We start from the raw sequence: 20,317 nt of genomic DNA, 5'->3' as shown, positions 1-20,317 counted from the left end.
AAGGATATAAATGTAAAAGACTACCCACAACAAAAAGCCCAGGTCCAGAAGGCTTCACTCCTAAATTCTACCAAATATTATAAAGAAAGGAATTGAAGACCAATATCTCTCATGAACACAGAAGCAAAAATCTGAATATGTTAGCAAATTGAGTCCAACCGTATGTAAAAGGGATGCTTTATCAGTACCACGTGGGGTTTATCCCAGGAATGAAAATTGGCTTAACATTCAAATATCAGTGTAGCTTATCACAGAAAAGGCATGTAATAATCTCAACAAAGAAAAAAGCATAGGACATCCATCCATTAAACACTCTCAGCAAATTAAAAAGGAAACACCCTTAATCTGATTAAAGGCATTTACAAAAACAGTGTCTTTACAGTGAAAGACTAAACACTTTTCCCCTAACATCAAGAACGATATAAAGACTAGAGATTCTAGCTAGTACAATCATGCAATAAATAAAAACATTTAGACTGGAAGTCATAAATCTATCTTTATTCACAGATGACATGATCATCTACCTACAAAAAAGATACCAAAACTAAGAAGGGAGTTTAGTAACACGATTGTAGCATACCAGATCAACATACAAAAGTTAACTGCATTTCTATACTAGCAACAATCAGCATTTTTGAAATTTCACTTTCCATTTACAATAGTATAAAAAAAAAATAAGATACCTAAGGATAAATCTGACAAAGTATGTCAAGCCCTCTACACTGAAAAGTACAAAACATTCTGAAAAAAATTAAAGAAGATATAAATAAAAATACAGACCAAGTTCATGGATTAGAAGGCAGAATATTGTTAAGATGTAAATTACCCCTAAATTTATCTATTTAACAAAATCCCCAAATTTCAGTAAGCTTCTTAAAGAAATGTAAAAGCTGATTCTAAAATTCATATGGAAATGCAAAGATCCTAGAAGAGTCAAAACAACCTTTAAAAAACAATGAAGTTCAAGAGCTACCACTGACCGAGACACATTACAAAGCTACAACAGTGAAGACAATTTAGTATGACGTAAAGATATACAGATCAATGGGGAAACAAAATGGCCAGAACTATACACATATGGAAAACTGATTCTTGACAAAGTATAAAGACAATTCAATGAAGAAAAGATGGTCTTCTGAACAAATCGTGCTGAAACAAATGGATATCTATCTGCAAAAAGCAAATTTTTTTATTCTTTTTAGAGACAGAACACCCAAACAGGGGGAGAAGAGCAGAGGCAGAGAGGGACAGAGGGAAAGAATCTTAAGCGGTCTCCATGCTCAGGGCAGAGTCCAATGGTGGGCTTGAGCCCCCAACCCTGGGATCAAGACCTGAGCCTAATTCAAGAGCTGGACACTCAACTGACTGAGCCGCCCAGGCACCCCGCAGAAAGTACTTTGACCCAGCCTTCACACAAGAGCCAAAGTTAACTCAAGACATGTTCACAAAAATGGAAAACCTGGAACTATAAAACTTTTAAAGAGAAACCATGGGCAAAGTTTTTGTAAACCTGAGTTGGTAAATATTTCTTAGATACAATTTCTTATATGGAAAGTATGATCCATAAAAGAAAAAAAAATTTTTATCAATTAGGCTTCACTAAAATTAAAATTAAACCTTTGCTCTCTGAAAGAGAAGGAATAAAAGATAACCCACAGATTGGGTAAAAATATTTGCATATCACATATCTGGTTTAAAAACTTGTATGTAGAATATACATAAAAACTCTGCAAACTTAATAATGAGCAACTCAATTTTTAAAAATGGACAAAAGATTTGAACATTTTGCCAAACAAAATCTATGAATGGCAAACAGCATTATAGGAAATACGCTCATCATTTGTCCTTAGGGAAATGCCAAGCAGAACCACTACGAGGTACTACTACCCATCTATTAGAACGGTTAAAACTAAAACGACTGGCCATGGCAAGTATCCGTGATAATAAGGTGCAATGGCAACTCTCATACAGTGCTGGTGGAAATGTGAAACAGCATAAGCCCTATGGGAAAGACTGGCAGCTTCGTAAAAAGTTAACATACACCTACTCTGTTCCAGCCTCTCAACAGCAAGTACTTAGTCAAAAGATATGAATGCATGTGTCCACACAAAGACTTATTTGGAATAGCCAAAACTTGAAAAGAGCCCAAGTGTTCATTTAAAGATGAATGGATAAACAAACCATTGTTACATCCATACAGTCTAACAGCTCTCACAATAAAAAGGAATAAACTATTGATTCATGTAACAACACAGAAGAATTTCAAAATAATTATCTTGATTGTAAAAAGCCAGACCAAAAACCAACAAAAAACAGCACATACTATATAGTTTTGTATATATGCAAGTATAGAAAATGCAACTAATCTAAACTGACCAAAAGCAGACCAGTGGTTGCCTTGATGGGAGGTAGGCAGGAGGAGAGAGGGCATACAAAGGGCCACAAAGAAACTTGGAGCATTAAGATATGTCCACTCTTCTTAATTGTGGTGATGGTTTTATTGGTGTGTACATATGTCAAAATCTATCAAATAATATATTTTAATATAGGCAGCTTATACTTCACTACTGTCTCAATAAAGCTAAAAAATTCACAAGACAGGAACCTACTGTTTTCTGTCCCTCAATGTCCTTGAGACTTGAGTAGCCATCTCAAGGTGAATCAGATGAATTCAGGTGAAACAAGCAGGTGCCACAGCCCTGACAGAAATGAACCACTAAATTAGTCAACTGTGGAAATTATCTTTAAACTTCTTTAAGTTAGTAAGTTATCCTCACTGTTTAACGCACAAATTCAGGTCACCGCCTGAGTCTCTGCTTTTTCTCAAATCCTCTCAGCTGCCACAGGAAGCTACTGTCTGAAGCACTGCTCTGCCCATTACCTCTAGCATCACAAGAACTGCTCTTATCTTCTATAAGAAAGCTTCCACCAACCAGGTTGCCTCAGTTGGACATTTGAGGTCATTTTTTGTGGATTTTCTTACTTATAAGGGAACTCTTTAAGAAGATTTCCTTAATCCCTTAGGCCTATGCAATATAGTTCTTTAATTTGACCACACAGCCTTGTAGCATATTCAAAAGCATTGCTCACTCCCAACAGGCTCAGTCCCACCACCTCTTTGCCATCACAACTTAAGACCAGAGCCAACTTAAGATCTGGACAGGCTGACCCAGAAGTTCTGACTTCAGGCACATCAATTTAGCAGAACGAAGGATGAAGTACTTTACTGAGCCAGAGACATGAAATGAAAGACTACATGCTGACTGGTTAAAACCCTAGCCCCATTCTCCCTTTACATTCCTAGAATTGACTGAATTACTTCTATCTCTCAGCAGTATAGAAGCATTGTGTCTGGAGAAACAGATGAACCCAAGAGAAGACCTAGAAATGCTGAATGAAACGTGAACTGACTACCCATCCAATCACTTATGAAGAGCTCTACCCATGCTGAACTTCAGATCAATTTCAGTAACTGTCTCCTTTGGGTATAAACAGATAATCAATGACACCAGATACCTAGACTATTCCTTTTAAATAGAAGGCTGAGACTAAAAGTAGAGAAAAAAAGAACTGAGAAATCAATGCATGGAACTGATGAAAAATCTAAAACAACTAAAATTGGTATCATCTGAGAGAAAACATTGCTTTCACAAAAAAAAAAAAAAAAAAAGGAAGGAAGGAAGGAAGGAAGGAAGAGTTTCTTCATTCTTGGAAAATGAAACTATTTTAGCAGAAACAGAAAATTCAATAAGTGAGTTTGAAAGATCAAGAAGTCTTCCAGATGCAAAACAAAGACAGATTTACTTTCAATGAAAGAAGACAGATTAAAAAATTAAATGATTGTACAGGTGGGCCTGCACCTTATTTTACAGGTTCTAAAACACACACACACACACACACACACACACACACACACACATACACACACAGGGGAAAAGTTATTTTTTTTTTAAAAAGGCAGAAAAAATTCTGAGAATTGAAGGCAGGCCACTGGTCTCTAAAGTGAAAACACCTACAAAGTCCAGTACAACAAATAGAAAGGCCTCTATCAAGGTACAACATGACATTTTAGGAAACTAGGGATAAAGAAAGCTAAAGAAATCAAGAAGGATTAGGTATCCAAATCACAGTACACTTCAATATATAAAACACAATAAAAATTAGAAAATAGAATAATGCCTTCAAACATAAGGAAAAGTAACTGACTTAGACTTTTATATCGAGCCCAACTATGAATCTTTATGAGAAAAAAGACATTTTTATTTTTTTATTCATTTTGAGAGAGTCAGAGACAATGAGAGTTGGGTAGGAGCAGAGAGGGAGAGAGAGAGAATCCCAGGCAGGTTCCATACTGCCAGCACAGAGCCCAATGTGGAGCTTGAACCCATGAACTATGAGATCATGACCTGAGCCAAATTCAAAAGCCAGACGCTTAACTGAGCCACCCAGGCACCCTGATAAAGACATTTTGAAATATACAAGATTTCACAGTGTACTTCTCATAAATGTGCCCTTTCTCATAAAGCTATTAGAAGCTGTGTCCCACCTACCAGAATAAATGAAATATGAAGACAAAGAATTTTAAAAATGGGGGATCCTACAAAGGCAAGAAACCTAAAGAATTCCCATAGAAACAGCACTGTGCCTGCAGCCTAAGAAGCAAACAGTAAAGACTAGAGCAATGGGCTTAAAAGTTCCAGAAGGAATGGCATAAATTTTTTAAAACAGATATGAGACTCAAATGGGGGTGCCTGGGTGGCTCAGTTGGTTGAGCATCCCACTCTTGGTTTCAGTTCAAGTCATGATCCTAGGATCGTGGGATCAAGCCCACTGAGTGTGGAGCCTACTTAAGATTCTTTCTCTCCCTCTGCTCCTCTCCCCCACTTGCACACACACTTCCTCAAAAAGAGGGGGGGGGGGGGGAAGAGAGAAACTGTCAGATATATATGACCTAATCAAGGAATATATGGCTTTTAGAGAGTATTTGAAAAAATTAGTAATAGGGATTAAAGAAATTGAAGGGGAAAAAGAGAATCCATTACTAACTCTTGGAGCAACAGAGGGATTAGAGGAAAATAAATGTAACACACAATTCACAGGGCTCAGCTAAGAACAGTTATAATACAGGCGTTACATAGGATTTAATCCAAAGATCCCATTAGGAGTAGGGAAAGCAGATATGATGGTTTGGGGGTGAAGAGAAGAGAGCTTAGTCTTCATCTTCCAAAACAAGTCTACAAATGTCTAAGACAGTATGGAGGACTGTTTAGAAATAAAAAGTGAAACACAGAGCCAGACGAGTATCAAGTGATGCCTCTGTGGAAGACTCAGAGGTAGGAACAATAGAGGGCTGCTGCTTTCTATAAAAAGCCTTGCCGTATTTGTTGCATTACCTTAATAAAACTTTAGAAGCATTGTGCAAATGGATGATATGAAGACAGGTGATCATTTTCAGGAGCACCTGGGTGGCTGAGTCGGTTAAGCTTCTGGCTTGATTTCAGCTCAGGTCATGATCTCGCGGTTCATGAGTTCAACCTCCGCATAGCATCCGGCTCTGCACTGACAGTGCAAAGCCTGCTTGGGATTCTCTGTCTTTCCCCCTCTCTGCCCCTCCCCCACTCACACTGTCTCTCCCCCCCCCCTTCTTCCCTCCCTCCCTCCCTCTCTCTCTCACAAACTTAACAAAAACAAAAAATAAGTGATCATTTTCAGTCAGTCTCCAAACAACCTACCCAGGATAGCTCTGAGCCTACTATTTCTATGGCTAGGCGTAGAGCTGGATGTAAATAAAGAAAAAAGGCAGATGGAGATCACAAAACTCCAGACTCCTTGAGTACAACATAACTCCAAAATTAGATAAGCAAGGTAAAACTTGTATTTCTCCTACATGGTTCCAATCTTCCTAAAAGTCATAAAAATCACCTTATTTGTCATCACAGTATCCTAATTTGCCATCATTAATACAGCATACCTCCTGCCTTCCAAACTGCTCTTTCAAATTCTATAGCTTCATGGATGAAACTATATTACAATCTGGCAAGAATATAAGAAAAACCTTCATCTAAAACTTGAGAATTCTTCAAATATTAGAAAAGCTATCTTTAAAATGTCACACTCTTAAGTTTCTTTAACCTTGCTTCAATAACTTCCAAAAGCACATGACTAGAAATGGTTAGTTTTCTCACAGAATCTCTTCTTTTCCACACATTTCATTCTTGATGGCCTCACTTAATACAAGTGCTAACATGGGGAGGGACAGGAATAACCAAAATAATAATCCGAAGGTTTCAAAGGAAGTATTACAACGACCCAGAAATCTCACTCTCAAGTAGACATTTGGTTCTAAAGTCATCCTTCTGATAACACAAAAACAAATGACACAGCAAAATATATACATAGATTTTAGGAACCTGTCACTGAGAAGTAATATGTGGCAGTTTTCAGACATGTAATTTAAGAGCCTTCAATCATCGCAAGTTCTATTTTAAGAAAAGCTAAAACATTAGCACTGATAAGCACAATCAATCAATCTTTAGTCGAATTAAAGTGTTTGATACACCAGCACCTGCTAGGGTCAAAATGGTCAGCCACTGCAAAGCAAACTTCCCGCCACTAAGCTATTAAAAGGACACATGAAATCCAAATTTCAGTTATGGAATTGTCCTATAAGACTCTCCCCCCCAACCTTCCACAGTTCAATTTAAATTTTTATTTCTATGTCTCACTGCAGTGTTTCAAAGACCTCAGCACATGCTTCAGTCAACTCCATTTGCTTCTAGAAAACACTCAGGTTTTCAATTAGCATTGTCAGAAAGTGAAGCACCCTCTGGTCTTTTCGCTGAAAATCAATTATGGAAAAAACAGTTTAGGTGGTCTAATTTAGCTGTGCCATATGCATAGTACAAGGTGTTCAGCAGCTCTGATAAAGAATTGGCAATGATTTAGCCAGCTGTCCAGGGTCTTGGGTGTTACACATGAAAGATGAATATCTCATTCATTAAATTTTCCTTAGTTTGTACATATCACCATTTCCCCCTTGTATAATTATGAACTTTTCTCCTGTCCTTTCCAATTGGGCAAGTTCAAAATCTCTGCCACATCCTTTTTACGTAAGTCTCAATATTCTTCTAATTGCCACTTCACTAAAATAAAGGCCCTGTAGGACTGTATTTTATGTTAGCTGGCATATTTTTATTTGGCATTTTCTGAATATAGACCTGTCTTCCTGATTGAGGTGTGCAAGACCTGACTTTCCCCAGTGCTGCCCTATCTTCAGAGAGCTGTGCTTCTCCACCTACTTTCCCCAAGACTGTCTTGCTTTCAAATGGTGTAAAACTGAATTTTCCTGACTGTGATCATATCGCACAAATACAATTACTACTTCAAGCCAAGGCACACACATGTAAAACTGAAGTTTAATCAAGACAAATTTGTGTTATAAGACACGATGCATTCTGACTTTATATTCTGCTCTTCATTTTTTAAAAAAGAAATGCTGGTCAATCCACTAAACTGACTTTATAACACACTAATGGGTCATAACCAAGCTAGGGGAAAATATCAGTGGTGTAAACGCTTCAGAATCTGTGTAAACAATCTGAAATGTGGTCTTAACCTTTCAGTAACTAATTGGTGGAGCCTTTGGAAATCATTCCACCTTGGAGCTTCAGTTCCTCAATCACGAAACAGGGGAGCTGAAATGGGTCATGGAAAGGTCTAGTACACAGTTAACTTACTGCTCCCCTTACCACTTCATACCAATCTGATTTCTCCTCCTTATACCCTGGTGCCTCTCAGCCTGGCGACACTGGGACAGTGATCCTGAAACCATCCTTCTTACAGGCTGGCATATCATGCAGTCACACGGTCCAGGTATGTATCAACACTTCAATCCTTGGACCTTCGTATTTGCTCCTGACACTCACAGATTCCCCCTTTACTTTCTCACCTACGGTCTTCTGGAAAGTGAAGGCTGTCAAATTAGCAGGAAGATCACTGAAGATTACGTAGAGCAGGATGAGAAGTTTACTATGGGATCAAAACAACTGGATGGATTAAAGAATTAAGGTTCTGGAACCAAAATCTAGTTTTCTGAGACACTTATTTCTAACAGCCCTTGCTAAGATTAAAGCAAAATCAAACAATTCACATTCAACTGGGATGAATATTTGAAGACATGAGACCGTTATTTTCTTTCAAAGCTTTTCATCAAAATGAAAAGCAGAACACACCATCCTTCTCACAAAGTTTTGTTTTTTGTTTTTTGTAAACAGAAGATGCTTATAGATTAAATAATTGTTTGGGGAAAAGATCTAAGAGACCTGATTGATCGTTCATTAACTAATCAACCATCATCAAGCAAATACTGATTCTATGAGTCACTGTTTTCCTTCTACACATAACTCTTGAGCCAAGAGTTGTCCAGGTTAATAAAATGTGAAGTTATAGTCCAAAGTTTTATTAGAATAAAATGGACCTATAGGAAAGAACTTCTTAAAATATTCAAGAATTAATCTAAGTTTGTGAATTTCTTTCCTGAAGATAAGACATCTTAGTGGGAAATACTATTCTAAATAATCAAATATCAATTTTGTTTAGCCCCCAAGGATGAAATCATGATAAAAATGCATGAAAAATTATAAGCAATATGTTAACAGTAAGCCGATCCTTACTACTGTTACTTTAACAATGATGCGATTGTCACAGGGAGACAAAGATGTCCAAGATATGTTCAGTGAAAGGTAAGTAAAAAAATTGATGTGTATATATTTGCATATTGATTGGTATAATCATGTTTTGATCTTGAAGGATCTACAGAATGTTAACAGAGGTAAACTCAATCATGGCAGTGAACTGAACAAGAGGGGAGACTCCTGTGACTTGACACTCACTTTTGTGTTGGGTTGTGTTGTTTTGTGTGTTTTTTTTTATAGTGAAAATGTAAAACTATTTTTAGATATTTTAAAAATATTCAGTTACTTCTTATCCACTACAGTTGTTTCTTAACAGGGGAAATAAAAATACGTTGCTTCCCTGCAAACATCTAGGGAATCCAATGAAAAGCACCCTATCTGTGACACTACAGGACAGGTACTTAAACAGTTTGCAGTGATGAAGGAAAAACAGAGCTTTGCAAGCATTTACAAGCGGGTTAAACTCTGAAAATCAGACCCTGTTTATTTGTTTATCAACAGGCCAAAATACTGCAATACAAAAATACCTTAGTGTACAAAACGCCATGAAAGGTTTCTGTAAATCAGGCGACCTTAAAATTTTTTAAGTTACATCCCACCTGAGAGTAATGATCCCTCTGTTTTTCCACATGAGATTCTAATCCTAGGTTTGTTTTGAGAAAGATACTCCATAAAACAGTATGCCACTTGTCTGGAGAAACATTTGTAAAGCGTCAAGGCACTGATTTACGTAGTCACCTAACTACTCCATGAGTGAAATCAGTAGAACCTGCTATGATTTACATTCACTGGGAACCATCTGAAGGGCTAACAGTAATCCTACTAAGGAGGTCATTGTTTTTCAAAGTCATTTCAATACTATTTTGAAGAACAGAAAACTACAAAAGGAAAGCCCACATACCAAAATTCTAGCAATAGTTAGACAACAGTAAGTATATCACAACACATTTTAAAATGCTAATATTTTTAACGCATAGGATCAAAAACACAAGCAAGCTCTCCTTTACTATTTAAGTACGTTATCTCTAGGAAAGGCCAAGTGGGGACTAAATCAACATAAAATAATCTGAAAGTGGCCTAAGGGCTTATAGTTATCATAGAACCTAAGAACAACCAGCATGAGAGCATCTTCTAGTACCATATTCAGGTTGAAACTGAGTTTACAACACAGCCTGGGCTTCACAAAAATAAAGGTGTAACTTCTAAAGAATGGCTTAACTCTCCCCAAAGTGGTAAGCGGTTTTGATTTTTACAACTTGAGCTACCAGCACAGCTGCCGACAAGTAGGAAGGAGGAGGAGAGGAGGAGGAGTTTGCTTTGGACGAGTATTGAGGAGGAGGGGGAGGGGGAGTTTGCTTTGCTGTAGCTCCGTACATTTTGATTTTCCCAATCAAATCAATTGGTTACTAAACTTTTGCAGTCTGAGTTCTCAGAGTCTAAAGGAGCACTACAGTTCTCAATGGGAAACCAGGAAGGCTCTCCATTTCTCATTCCCGCTGTGTGTTCATGCAACAGGAACAGAGTGAGGAAAATCCAGCTGACCCAAAACAGGAAGGGTCCTAAGTAAAACGACCCTAGATAAAAGGACTACAACCATTCCATGCCACATAGCTCTGCAGAGGTGAATGCTGTTGGTTTTCCCTGCAGGGACTAAGTTCTACCTCATCTGGGGCTTCTGCTCATCTTACCATATCCCACTACCTCTAGTGACGGAGGAAAGCATATGAGCCAACTAAAAGAAATCAGTCATGAAAGGACTTACTCCACGAGTAAGCAGCATGAAAAGGGAACTAGACCTCCCCAAAGTGAGTCACGGTTGGAACACAGAAAGGGCGAACCAGATTTCAAATGAAAAGATGCTACCAGCCACAAGTTTTCTGATAACCAACTTACGGCTTCTAAAAAAAATTTTAAAAAGTTTCTCTAATCTCACTTTTATTCAATCAACAGTTTGAGTTAAAAAAAAAATTAAAGACAGATCCTTGGTTTCTAAGTAACAGTGTTTTCAAGCTGCTCACTCCATTCCCCGAAAAGCCCTCATTTTTTGACATCATTACTGATAGGAAAGCCGGTGGTGGCAGCACATTTCAAAAACCAAGTCAGTCTTTGAAATGAGAAGCTATCAATGAAAATGCAGCAAAAGAGGACATGCGACTGCACAAGTCAAACTGCAAGAACGAATCTCTAAGGAGAGATCCATCACCAGGCGGCTCGGGATGCCACGGAAAGGGACGATACGCAAAGCCTGTCCAGCGTTCGCTGGGGAGAAAAGACAGGGAACGGTCGCAAACTGAGGCCAAACCCTGCCCATCCCCCGTTACTCCCAAAAATGACTGGGAGAAAAACGCAGGACTGGGTAGCAAAAAGATGGCATAGATTTTTCAGTTAATGCGAAAAAGGAGCTTGGGACCGAATACTCAGCAGAAAGCAGAATACAGCGAGATGAAGGGGACCAATCCATCCCCAGCTGGGTCAGCCTGAGCTATGAGAAACAGGTTTCCGCCCTCATGAAAAGCCTCAGCTCGTCGCCGAGTTGGGCACCTGCCAGGCCACCACGTCCGGGGGCAATGGCGAGGTCCCCCTCTTCCTCCCAGCCCACGCCCTCCCCGCCGTCCCGGGGCCTCGGAGGCCAGGGTTCCGGGGGAGAGAGCGGAGCTCGGCAATACCAGGTGTAGTCGTCCTCGTCCCGCCAAGCGGCCACGCTCTCCAGGTCCAGCGGCTCCACCTCGTCCAGCAGCGTCGGGGGCGGCGAGGGAGGCGAGGGAGGCGCGGTGGCTCCCCCCGGCGGCGTCCCCGCGCCCCCCGGCTCCGGCCCGCCACCGCCCGCGCCGAAGAAGCCCGCCGCCGGCTTGAAGTAGACGAAGGGTGCCTCCGGGGGCTGCGCCAGGCTGCAGAGCAGGGAGGGCGCCGGGCTGGGCAGGCAGTAGGTCCCCGGGAACGCGGGGCTGGAGCCGCCGCTGCCGCCGCCGCCGCCCCCGGCGCCCAACGCCAGCCCCAGCCCCAGGCCCCCCGAGGCGGCGACGGCCGGGGGACTCCGCGGTCCCAACGGGCTGCAGGCCCCGGCGGGGGGCGGCGCGGCGGGCGGCGGTGGCGGCAGCAGCAGCAGGTGCGGGGCGGCGGCCGCGCTGGCCGCCCGGCTCCGCAGCTGCTCGTTCTGCTTCTCCAGCTTACGCACTAGCTCCTGCAGCTTCTTCACCTCCAGCTCCGCGTTCACCACCGGCCCGGAGCCGGCTCCGGAGCCGCCCCCTGCCGAGGCGCATTTCACCTGCTCCGCCATCATCGTGGGCCCCGAGGGCGCCGCGGCCGCCGGGGGGTGCGCGCCGCCGCGCCTGCTCCTCGGGCCGCGGGGAGGCTACGGCTCCTTCCCTGCCGCCCGGGCCCGGGGCGCCGACCACGCTGGGGCAGAGGCCGAGTCGGGTGTTAGCATCAGCACCGAGCCCCAGCCTCCGGCCGAGGGAGCCGCCGCCAAGCAGCTCTGCACATGCTCAGAGCGTCCCTCCGGTCCCCTGGGCGCAGCGGCGGCTCCGGGTTTTAGCCGCGGCCCGGGGGCGGGGCGGGGCGCGAACGCCGGGTGGGCGGGGCCGGTGGGGTGGAAGAGGAGCTCCCTCGGGCCCCGTTAGCGGCCTGGGCAGGGGTCCTGGGGTCCTGAGGCCCCGCTCCCGCCACCTAACCCCACGGTGCTTGATTGGACCTGGCCTGAACTTTCCCGTCACAGGCACTTCCTCCCGCAGCTGCAGAGAGTGCGAACTGCGCGGATCTCTGAACCAGGGGCGGGGTTCCAAAAAAGCCGCTGCAGGTGCCTGCCCTAGAGGGGTGCACATTGTGCCAGATGGTTTGCTACCGTCCAAGAGCTCTTGTGCAGAAGGAACTTAGCCACTAGCCACTGGTTTATGAAACCTATAGAGAACCAGAGGGCCAGGGAACTATAAGGGCCGAAAAGTGAAAACGTGGAACATAAAGACTTTGAGACGATGCTATTAATCCATTAATTGGTAATACAGAAACAAAATGGTGGGAGAGAGGCGGAGAAGAAAGAAGAAATCCTTCGAAGACAGTGGCCAGCTGCTAAAGAGCCAAGTGTTTAGTTTATTTTAGTCAAATTTAAATTATTCTGTTACCGCCAGTGTTTGTTATAATGAAACAAGAACGTTTTCCATACTATGTGTGTTCTTACATTTATCAAACCAAGATCCTTGACCACTTAACTGTGCCAGACACGAGTTGGCCGTCAAGCAGTGAGCAAAAAAGCAAGACTCATTATGGGCGAAACATGAGTAAAATTGTGCAGTGCTCCATCTCTTTAATAATTTACAAGCTATTAGGTCAGACTTACGGAGCGGGAGAGGACAGAGAAAAACAAAACCTTAGACCTCTATCCCAATATCCCTAATCTTGCCTGCCAGCCTGCTCTCCTTACATCTTTTGGAAACCATTGGCAAATCTGCTTGGGGAGGGGGCGGTGGAAGGGGGACGCTTTTAAGCAGAAGAGTTGAATCACTAGTTTCATTCAATTAATATTGACTGAGGATTGCAAGTGTTTAGCACAGAGAAAAGTCTAAGATTTTATTATGAGAAAAGTGCACAGAACTGGTTCTCATCCTCAGATGATACGCTATCTAGTGAAACTTCCTTCTCAGGGACTTTACATACCAATTTTTGTAACAATGTACCGCATCCTTCTGGAGCTGCTAGCACATCCTATCATTCATTGGTTTTAGATATGGCTCTGTTCAGAAACACTTGGGTCTTCTCAGATATCAATCTGTATCTCTAGCTTCTGCCTGTAGGGTGGGTGTTCTGCATTTAACTTGCTTGGCGAGAGCCTCCAGAAATTAGATTAACATGTGTGGCAACTACCCTGACCCTTCCTATCTGGAGTTCCAGCTTGCTAGACCACCACTTAACCACCTGTATCACCTTTCCAAGTTTCAGTCTATCTCCTGGATATTCTGGCGACTACTAAAACCTGGAGAAGTGGAGTAATACTACTGAAAGTCCTAAGTAAAGAATCTATTGAAGGATTTTTCCCGCATGCTCAGTGGCAGATGCGGGTAGCAGTATCCCTGCAACACAAAGAAAGGGAGACAACAGACACAATGAGAACAAAGAGCTGCTGGGTTCCACATTAGCCAAAGAAATTGAGAATAGGCACATAATAGTAAAGACAACAAGAATTAGGATGTAAAGAAAAGCAGTCCTTTCACTACAAAATTTATATACCCTAGCGGAGTGAAATAAACAGCCTGCTCCTCCCCCATTTACTCAATATGGTCTACAGAATACATCCAAACAACCAGTGGTCAAGTCTTAGAAATTGTTTTCTAAGTAACAATTATCAGATAAAAATTTTAGTGTTCAGAAAGAAAGCATTCATTGAAATTTAGACATAGAACAGAGATGACACATTCTGCCCTAAATTTCTATTCTTCATTCTTCTTCTGAAAAGACAGACTTGCCCTCTTCCTAACTGTTTGAAAAAGTGTGAAATGATTCATGTCTGGAGAAATTTTAAATAATTTTTTTTTCTATTAAAGCACCTCTTTTCCCCCCTCTGTGAACTACTCATGTACACACAGCAGAGACAATTGGGATGTACACAGATTTTAACTGGGATCCCCAGGATGCCTGTCTCTTTAACACATAATTGAAGAGGTTGATGGTGTCAAGGTTTTAATTAAGCAGTCTTGATTTTTTTATTTTGATGCAAATTTGTGAAGCTTTGTGTTTTGAAAGAAATTGAATGCATAGGGCTCCATTTTAAATTATTTTTATTTTAAATGAAATATATGATTTCAGAGGTTTATGAAACATGAAAGAACACGTCCCATTAAGAACTTTGCATTAAGAATGTATTTGAAATACGATAAACTGATGAGAAACATCCAGAGGTCACACATTCAAAACGAGATGAATAAAGGCATATTTCTCTGGTGCCTCCCATTCCTTACACTTCAGAACCATGGTCACTGGGTCACTCTACTGAATTTTAGGAGAGAAAATGTATGTTCACATATACTTCTAATAGTGTTTATGGACATCAAATTGACCTAGCCACAGAATTACAAAGGCAGCATTGTTTCTTCTTGAGTTTGTAAATCTAATTCTCTGAGGAAATCTAGGAACAGCTTGCTATTATCCTAGTTTTACTGATGACCTAACAAGGTTAGGCTACTTGCCCAAATTCAGGCATGAAAATGATGACAGTTCTCAGCACAGTCTCTAGTGGCCCAGCCACTTTTCTCCTTATACCCTTGTCCTTAGAGTAAAAGTCCTCTAAGAGCAAGCCCCATATATTTTAAATGTAGATTTTCCATCTACATTTCCATACCCTAATATGAGCACTATGTTTATCAAATTGATAGATCCAATTACTGCAAGAAGAGAAAACCACCTAATGTGTTAAACTAAGATCAAAGATCCCCAACAGGGTTTTCAAGTTCATTCAGACAGAGTACAGGGTTTGATTTTGTTTGCCTCTTAATGAAAATGCCTGTTTATCCATACAGAATGGACTTGAGTACTGCGGGTCCCCACTGCCCCAGTGCGCTGTCTAGCACGTAGCAAAGACACATTGAAATTTTTTATAAGAATAAATGAATAAATAAATAAACCTCCAAGTTTCAGCTGGAAGTTAGACAAATACCTAAGTAGTTATTTTCATAAGCCTCATTTATCATGTGGTAACAACATGGAAGGATTAGAAGGCTTTTTGCAACCCCATAATAATTAATTATTTCACATCTGACCCAATTAAAAGCTAGAAAAATACTTGCTGCGTCTAATGTGTGCATTTTAATGTAAGGGTATAATGCAGAGAGAAAACAAAAATACATGAAGCCACAATTTATGTAAATAATCCCCGTGCAGTCTGCTCCATTCAAACCCCACCCAACTCTACCCCTAGAATTCATGCCAACAGCCCACATAATTACACCCTGTAAAGTCACATAGTGTAGTAGTTATAATAGTAATAATGATAATAATTCTATGTATTTGTCAAGCTAAGTTTGTCAGAACCCTCTTAATAAACACTTATTACACGTCTATTATGTCCAAGTCACAATGCTAGATGATTTTTAAAAGTGAGTAAGACAGTGTCTCCACCACCAAGACTTTATCTAGTTGGAGAAAGAAACACATCAAGAATTTACTATAGTACAAGACTTAGTGTGTTAAGTATCATGATGAAAATATGAGTCAACAGCATAGAGAGTGCCCAAGAAGGGGCAGTTAATTTGGGCTAAAAATTTTAGGAAGACTCATGCGGCAAGTGAGCATTATTCCATTTGGTTCTCTTTATCAAACGGTGGGACATGGGGGCAAGTAGTGTGATACTCATTTATCAGACAGGATATAGGATGTATCAAAGAAACAATAGACTAGGATACAGCATCCAGCTCTAATTTATAGTCAATATTGTTTTCCCTGTAGTCATTTTGTTTTATTTTTGTAAATAGCTCACGTATCTATCCTTGCCATTAAAATGAATTTTTTTACAATTTATCTTAACAGTAGCAATTGGTGCTTCCCAAATGCCAGTAACTGTTCTAAATCTTTCACATCACATGGACTCATTTAATCATCAAAAAACTATCTGAGCTATTTTCTATTATTATTCCTCTTTTATAAATGAGGAAACTGAAGCACAGAGAGGTCAAACATTCTGAACCAGCCAGTAAGCAGCAGAACCAGGATTTGAAGCTAGGCAGTATGGGTTCAGGGTCCAGGCTTATAAAATGCAGTATTTCTCTTCCAGTCTTAGGCAGCACCTACCAGAATACCCTGCTCTGGTCTCAGTGGCTAATCAATAAAACTATTGACTAAGGCGAAATCAATAGCCAGGAATGTCTTGAACAAAGTCTGATTCGTTAATAAGCAAATAATACTGGAACTTAACAAGTCACCAAGCACAGATTAGAAAACAGTAGGTTTCCAAGATCAACACAGTTGCCAGGACTGGTACAACATTTCCACAGTGCAATCGCTATTCATTCAATGCTTATTTCTGCACAGATGACAAAACGGCATTCGCTGTCACTGCATTGTCTTGCGTTTCTAGCCATTTAGATTCTTCAAATGTCAATACCACTCCTAAGAATACTCAAAAGAAACAATGTCACAGCCTATGCTGAACCTCAACAGATCCCATGATGATTTAGGAGATATTTTAAAGTTCAAAAAAAAAAGTTCAGAAACTTTTTTCAAAATTTGTAACATTTTTTACCCAAAACAAGGCTTGGTCTTCTTGAAAATGAGTGTGTAAAATTACTTAAACCTTGAAGAATAACATCATACTTAAAAGCATCTTTAATTTTTTTTTTCAAATGTGTTAACTTTATCAGAGAAAAATGAATCTCACATGACTCGAGTCTCGCTGGCAAATATTGCTACTTGTGCTACCATCACACTGGGTACCCGCTCTAGAGCTTTCGAAAGTATTTTTTTTTCAGTATATGAAATTTATTGTCAAATTGGTTTCCATACAACACCCAGTGCTCATCCCAAAAGGTGCCCTCCTCAATACCCATCACCCACCTTCCCCTCCCTCCCACCCCCCATCAACCCTCAGTTTGTTCTCAGTTTTTAACAGTCTCTTATGCTTTGGCTCTCTCCCACTCTAACCTCTTTTTTTTTTTTTTTTTCCTTCCCCTCCCCCATGGGTTTCTGTTAAGTTCCTCAGGATCCACATAAGAGTGAAACCATATGGTATCTATCTTTCTCTGTATGGCTTATTTCACTTAGCATCACACTCTCCAGTTCCATCCACGTTGCTACAAAAGGCCATATTTCATTCTTTCTCATTGCCACGTAGTATTCCATTGTGTATATAAACCACAATTTCTTTATCCATTCATCAGTTGATGGACATTTAGGCTCTTTCCATAATTTGGCTATTGTTGAGAGTGCTGCTATAAACATTGGGGTACAAGTGCCCCTATGCATCAGTACTCCTGTATCCCTTGCGTAAATTCCTAGCAGTGCTATTGCTGGGTCATAGGGTAGGTCTATTTTTAATTTTCTGAGGAACCTCCACACTGCTTTCCAGAGTGGCTGCACCAATTTGCATTCCCACCAACAGTGCAAGAGGGTTCCCGTTTTGAAAGTATTTTGATTTAGAACAATCTATCTTCTTGCTTTCCTCAAATGTCTCTCATCATAAAAGCCAATGTGGTGAGGAGTTTTCTTTCTTTAACTCAAGAGTTATTTTTCTTTGATAATTTCCAGAATTTTGCAAAACTCCCTTGCAAAAAATTGCAATCACCCTGGAGTGTTGCAAACCAAAGTCGGAAATTATTTAAAAGTCAGTGTGACACAGTAGGGCAACAAACCCTCCCATGATAGTGGATTCTTTCTTTGTCCTTTAAGAGATCAGCACAACTTCAAGGACGTGACTATCTGAATCTAAGGAAATGGCAGAAAATAGTGCAGTATTCTCTTGGGCAAATCATCACATTCTAGAAGTTATAAGCCAGTCTGAAAAAAGTTGCTGCAGGGGCACCTGGGTGACTCAGTCAGTTAAGTGTCTGCCGCCTGGTTTCAACTCAGGTCATGATCTCATGGTTTGAGGTCAAGCCCTGGATCGGCTCTGTGCTGATGGTGCAGAGCCTGTTTGGGATTCTCTCTCTCCCCTCTCTCTGCCCCTACCCCTCTTACTCTCTCTCAAAATAATTAATTAATTAAAAAAAAAATTTTTAAGTTGCTGCAAGTTTACTCAAAACAAATCATTAGTGAGCATCTAATTATGGTCTGTACACAATTAATTTTCAGAAAAGAATAATAATTATGCCAGAAAGGGGTGATCTGTGTTTCAACTATAAAATCTCATCCTAGATCCTTCACAAAGACAATGGTAATAATCATGTCACTGAAGGATTGTGCCAGTATGATTATAGATATGTTCTTATTTTTCAGCTTTAGAAATATTGTTTGTTTTTTATTTGTTTTCAGAAAGGAAGATATGTCAATTAGCAGGAATACTTTATTAAAGATTTGATTGCCTTCACCAACACAGAACACAAAAGAGCTCAAAGACGAATGCAACTCCGGCAACTAGAGAATAGTCAAATGGGTAGGTTAGGGAGGAATTAACCCCCGGACTGTTTTGCAGATTTATAACCAGCTTAAAGCCTGTGTTTTCAGACTCTTTGGGGGCTTTATTCGGTGGTATTTTAAGCACTTTCTTTTTTTTTTAAATTTTTTTTTTAACGTTTATTTATTTTTGAGACAGAGAGAGACAGAGAATGAACGGGGGAGGGTCAGAGAGTGGGAGACACAGAATCCGAAACAGGCTCCAGGCTCCGAGCTGTCAGCACAGAGCCCGACACGGGACTTGAACTCACGGACTGTGAGATCATGACCTGAGCCGAAGTCGGCCGCTTAACCGACTGAGCCACCCAGGTGCCCCTCTTTTTTTTTTTTTTTAATTTTTTTTTAACGTTTATTTATTTTTGAGACAGTAAACACTTTCTATTTGTCTGTGGAAAACAGTATCTGAAGGTTCCCAGATGCCACTAAAAAACTGGAGACAGTGGAAACAACAAACAATGAAACATAATTTTAAAAGATAAGGCTGATTAGGTGATTAGGCCAACAGTTTGCAAATGCTGCTCCAAAGAAGAAAATCTAAAAAATTCAGCTTGTAGAAGACAGAAATCCAGAGAGTAACTGGAAACCTAACTTGGAAATGAGATGGTGGCAATCTTCCATTTGATGCTTTACACATGTAGACAGACAGGAAGAGAGTGGGGGGGTGGGGGGAACTCGGAAGACTGTCAGCCTCACTCAGGTGTCTGGGCTAAGGGAGACCTCACCTCCATGCTTTCTAACCGCCAACAGAAGAACAAAGGGTCTGGCCAACTGTATGCTAGTTAAGTTCATAAAGCTCCTCCCTAAATGTGGCAAAAATTCCTTCTGCTTACGTTCCATTGACCTCAGCAAGTCATATGGCTACACAGAGCTTCAGAGCAGCAACGGGATGCAGTCAGAACATAGGACTAGAAAACTGGAAATACTTAGTGGACAGCGCTGAACTACAATCCACTGTTATGTAAATGCTTCCTGCTATTAAATCAACTCAAGGCTAAGATTTACCTTAAATATTTTGGCCGATTCCCATAAATTTTGGAATCTCCTTTTTTGGGGGCTGTTGGGCTGGAAATTCATTGCGAAATGTCTTAGGTTCATTTGTAGTTTCATATTACAATTTTTATTTGTGTATATGAACTGCTTTCATCATCTTTTACTATTTATTCCTAATTTAATGGCATTGAGACTAGAGATTGTGGTCTATATAAATCTGATTCATTGAAATTTTTTTCTTGAGGTATAATCGATATACCACATAGATTAGTTTCAGGCGTAAAACGTAATGATTCGTATGTGTATATATTGCAAAATGATCCCTGCAATAAGCCTAGTTAACATCCATCACCATACATAGTGACAAAAATGTGTTTTTCTTGTGAGGAGGACTTTTAAGATCTACTCTTTTAGAAACTTTCAAATGTATGATATAGTATTATGAACATGTACCTCATGCTGTGCATTACATCCCCATGACTTACTTATTTTCTAAGTAGAAGTTTGCACCTTTTGATTCCCTTCATCCATTTTGCCTACCTCCC

The 20,317-nt window shown here is 40.6% G+C and overlaps 1 protein-coding gene across 3 annotated transcripts in view; it reads right to left on the bottom strand.

Moving 5' to 3' along the window:
• The window catches only part of SLAIN1 (SLAIN motif family member 1), a 61,686-nt gene extending 49,508 nt beyond the window's left edge, over positions 1 to 12,178 (bottom strand). For 2 of the 3 annotated variants that reach the window (XM_042928420.1, XM_042928430.1), the window contains exon 1: positions 11,360 to 12,178. In XM_042928420.1, coding sequence (XP_042784354.1) covers positions 11,360 to 11,973 — 614 coding nt within the window. In that variant the 5' untranslated portion in view covers positions 11,974 to 12,178. The remainder of the gene's footprint in view (positions 1 to 11,359) is intronic. The other variant, XM_042928440.1, reaches the window with a different exon arrangement.
• Positions 12,179 to 20,317: the final 8,139 nt, after the last annotated feature.

This window comes from Panthera leo, chromosome A1, assembly GCF_018350215.1.
Source record: "Panthera leo isolate Ple1 chromosome A1, P.leo_Ple1_pat1.1, whole genome shotgun sequence".
NCBI classification, from domain to species: domain Eukaryota; kingdom Metazoa; phylum Chordata; class Mammalia; order Carnivora; family Felidae; genus Panthera; species Panthera leo.
This window is presented reverse-complemented; position numbering and strand designations above follow the sequence as displayed.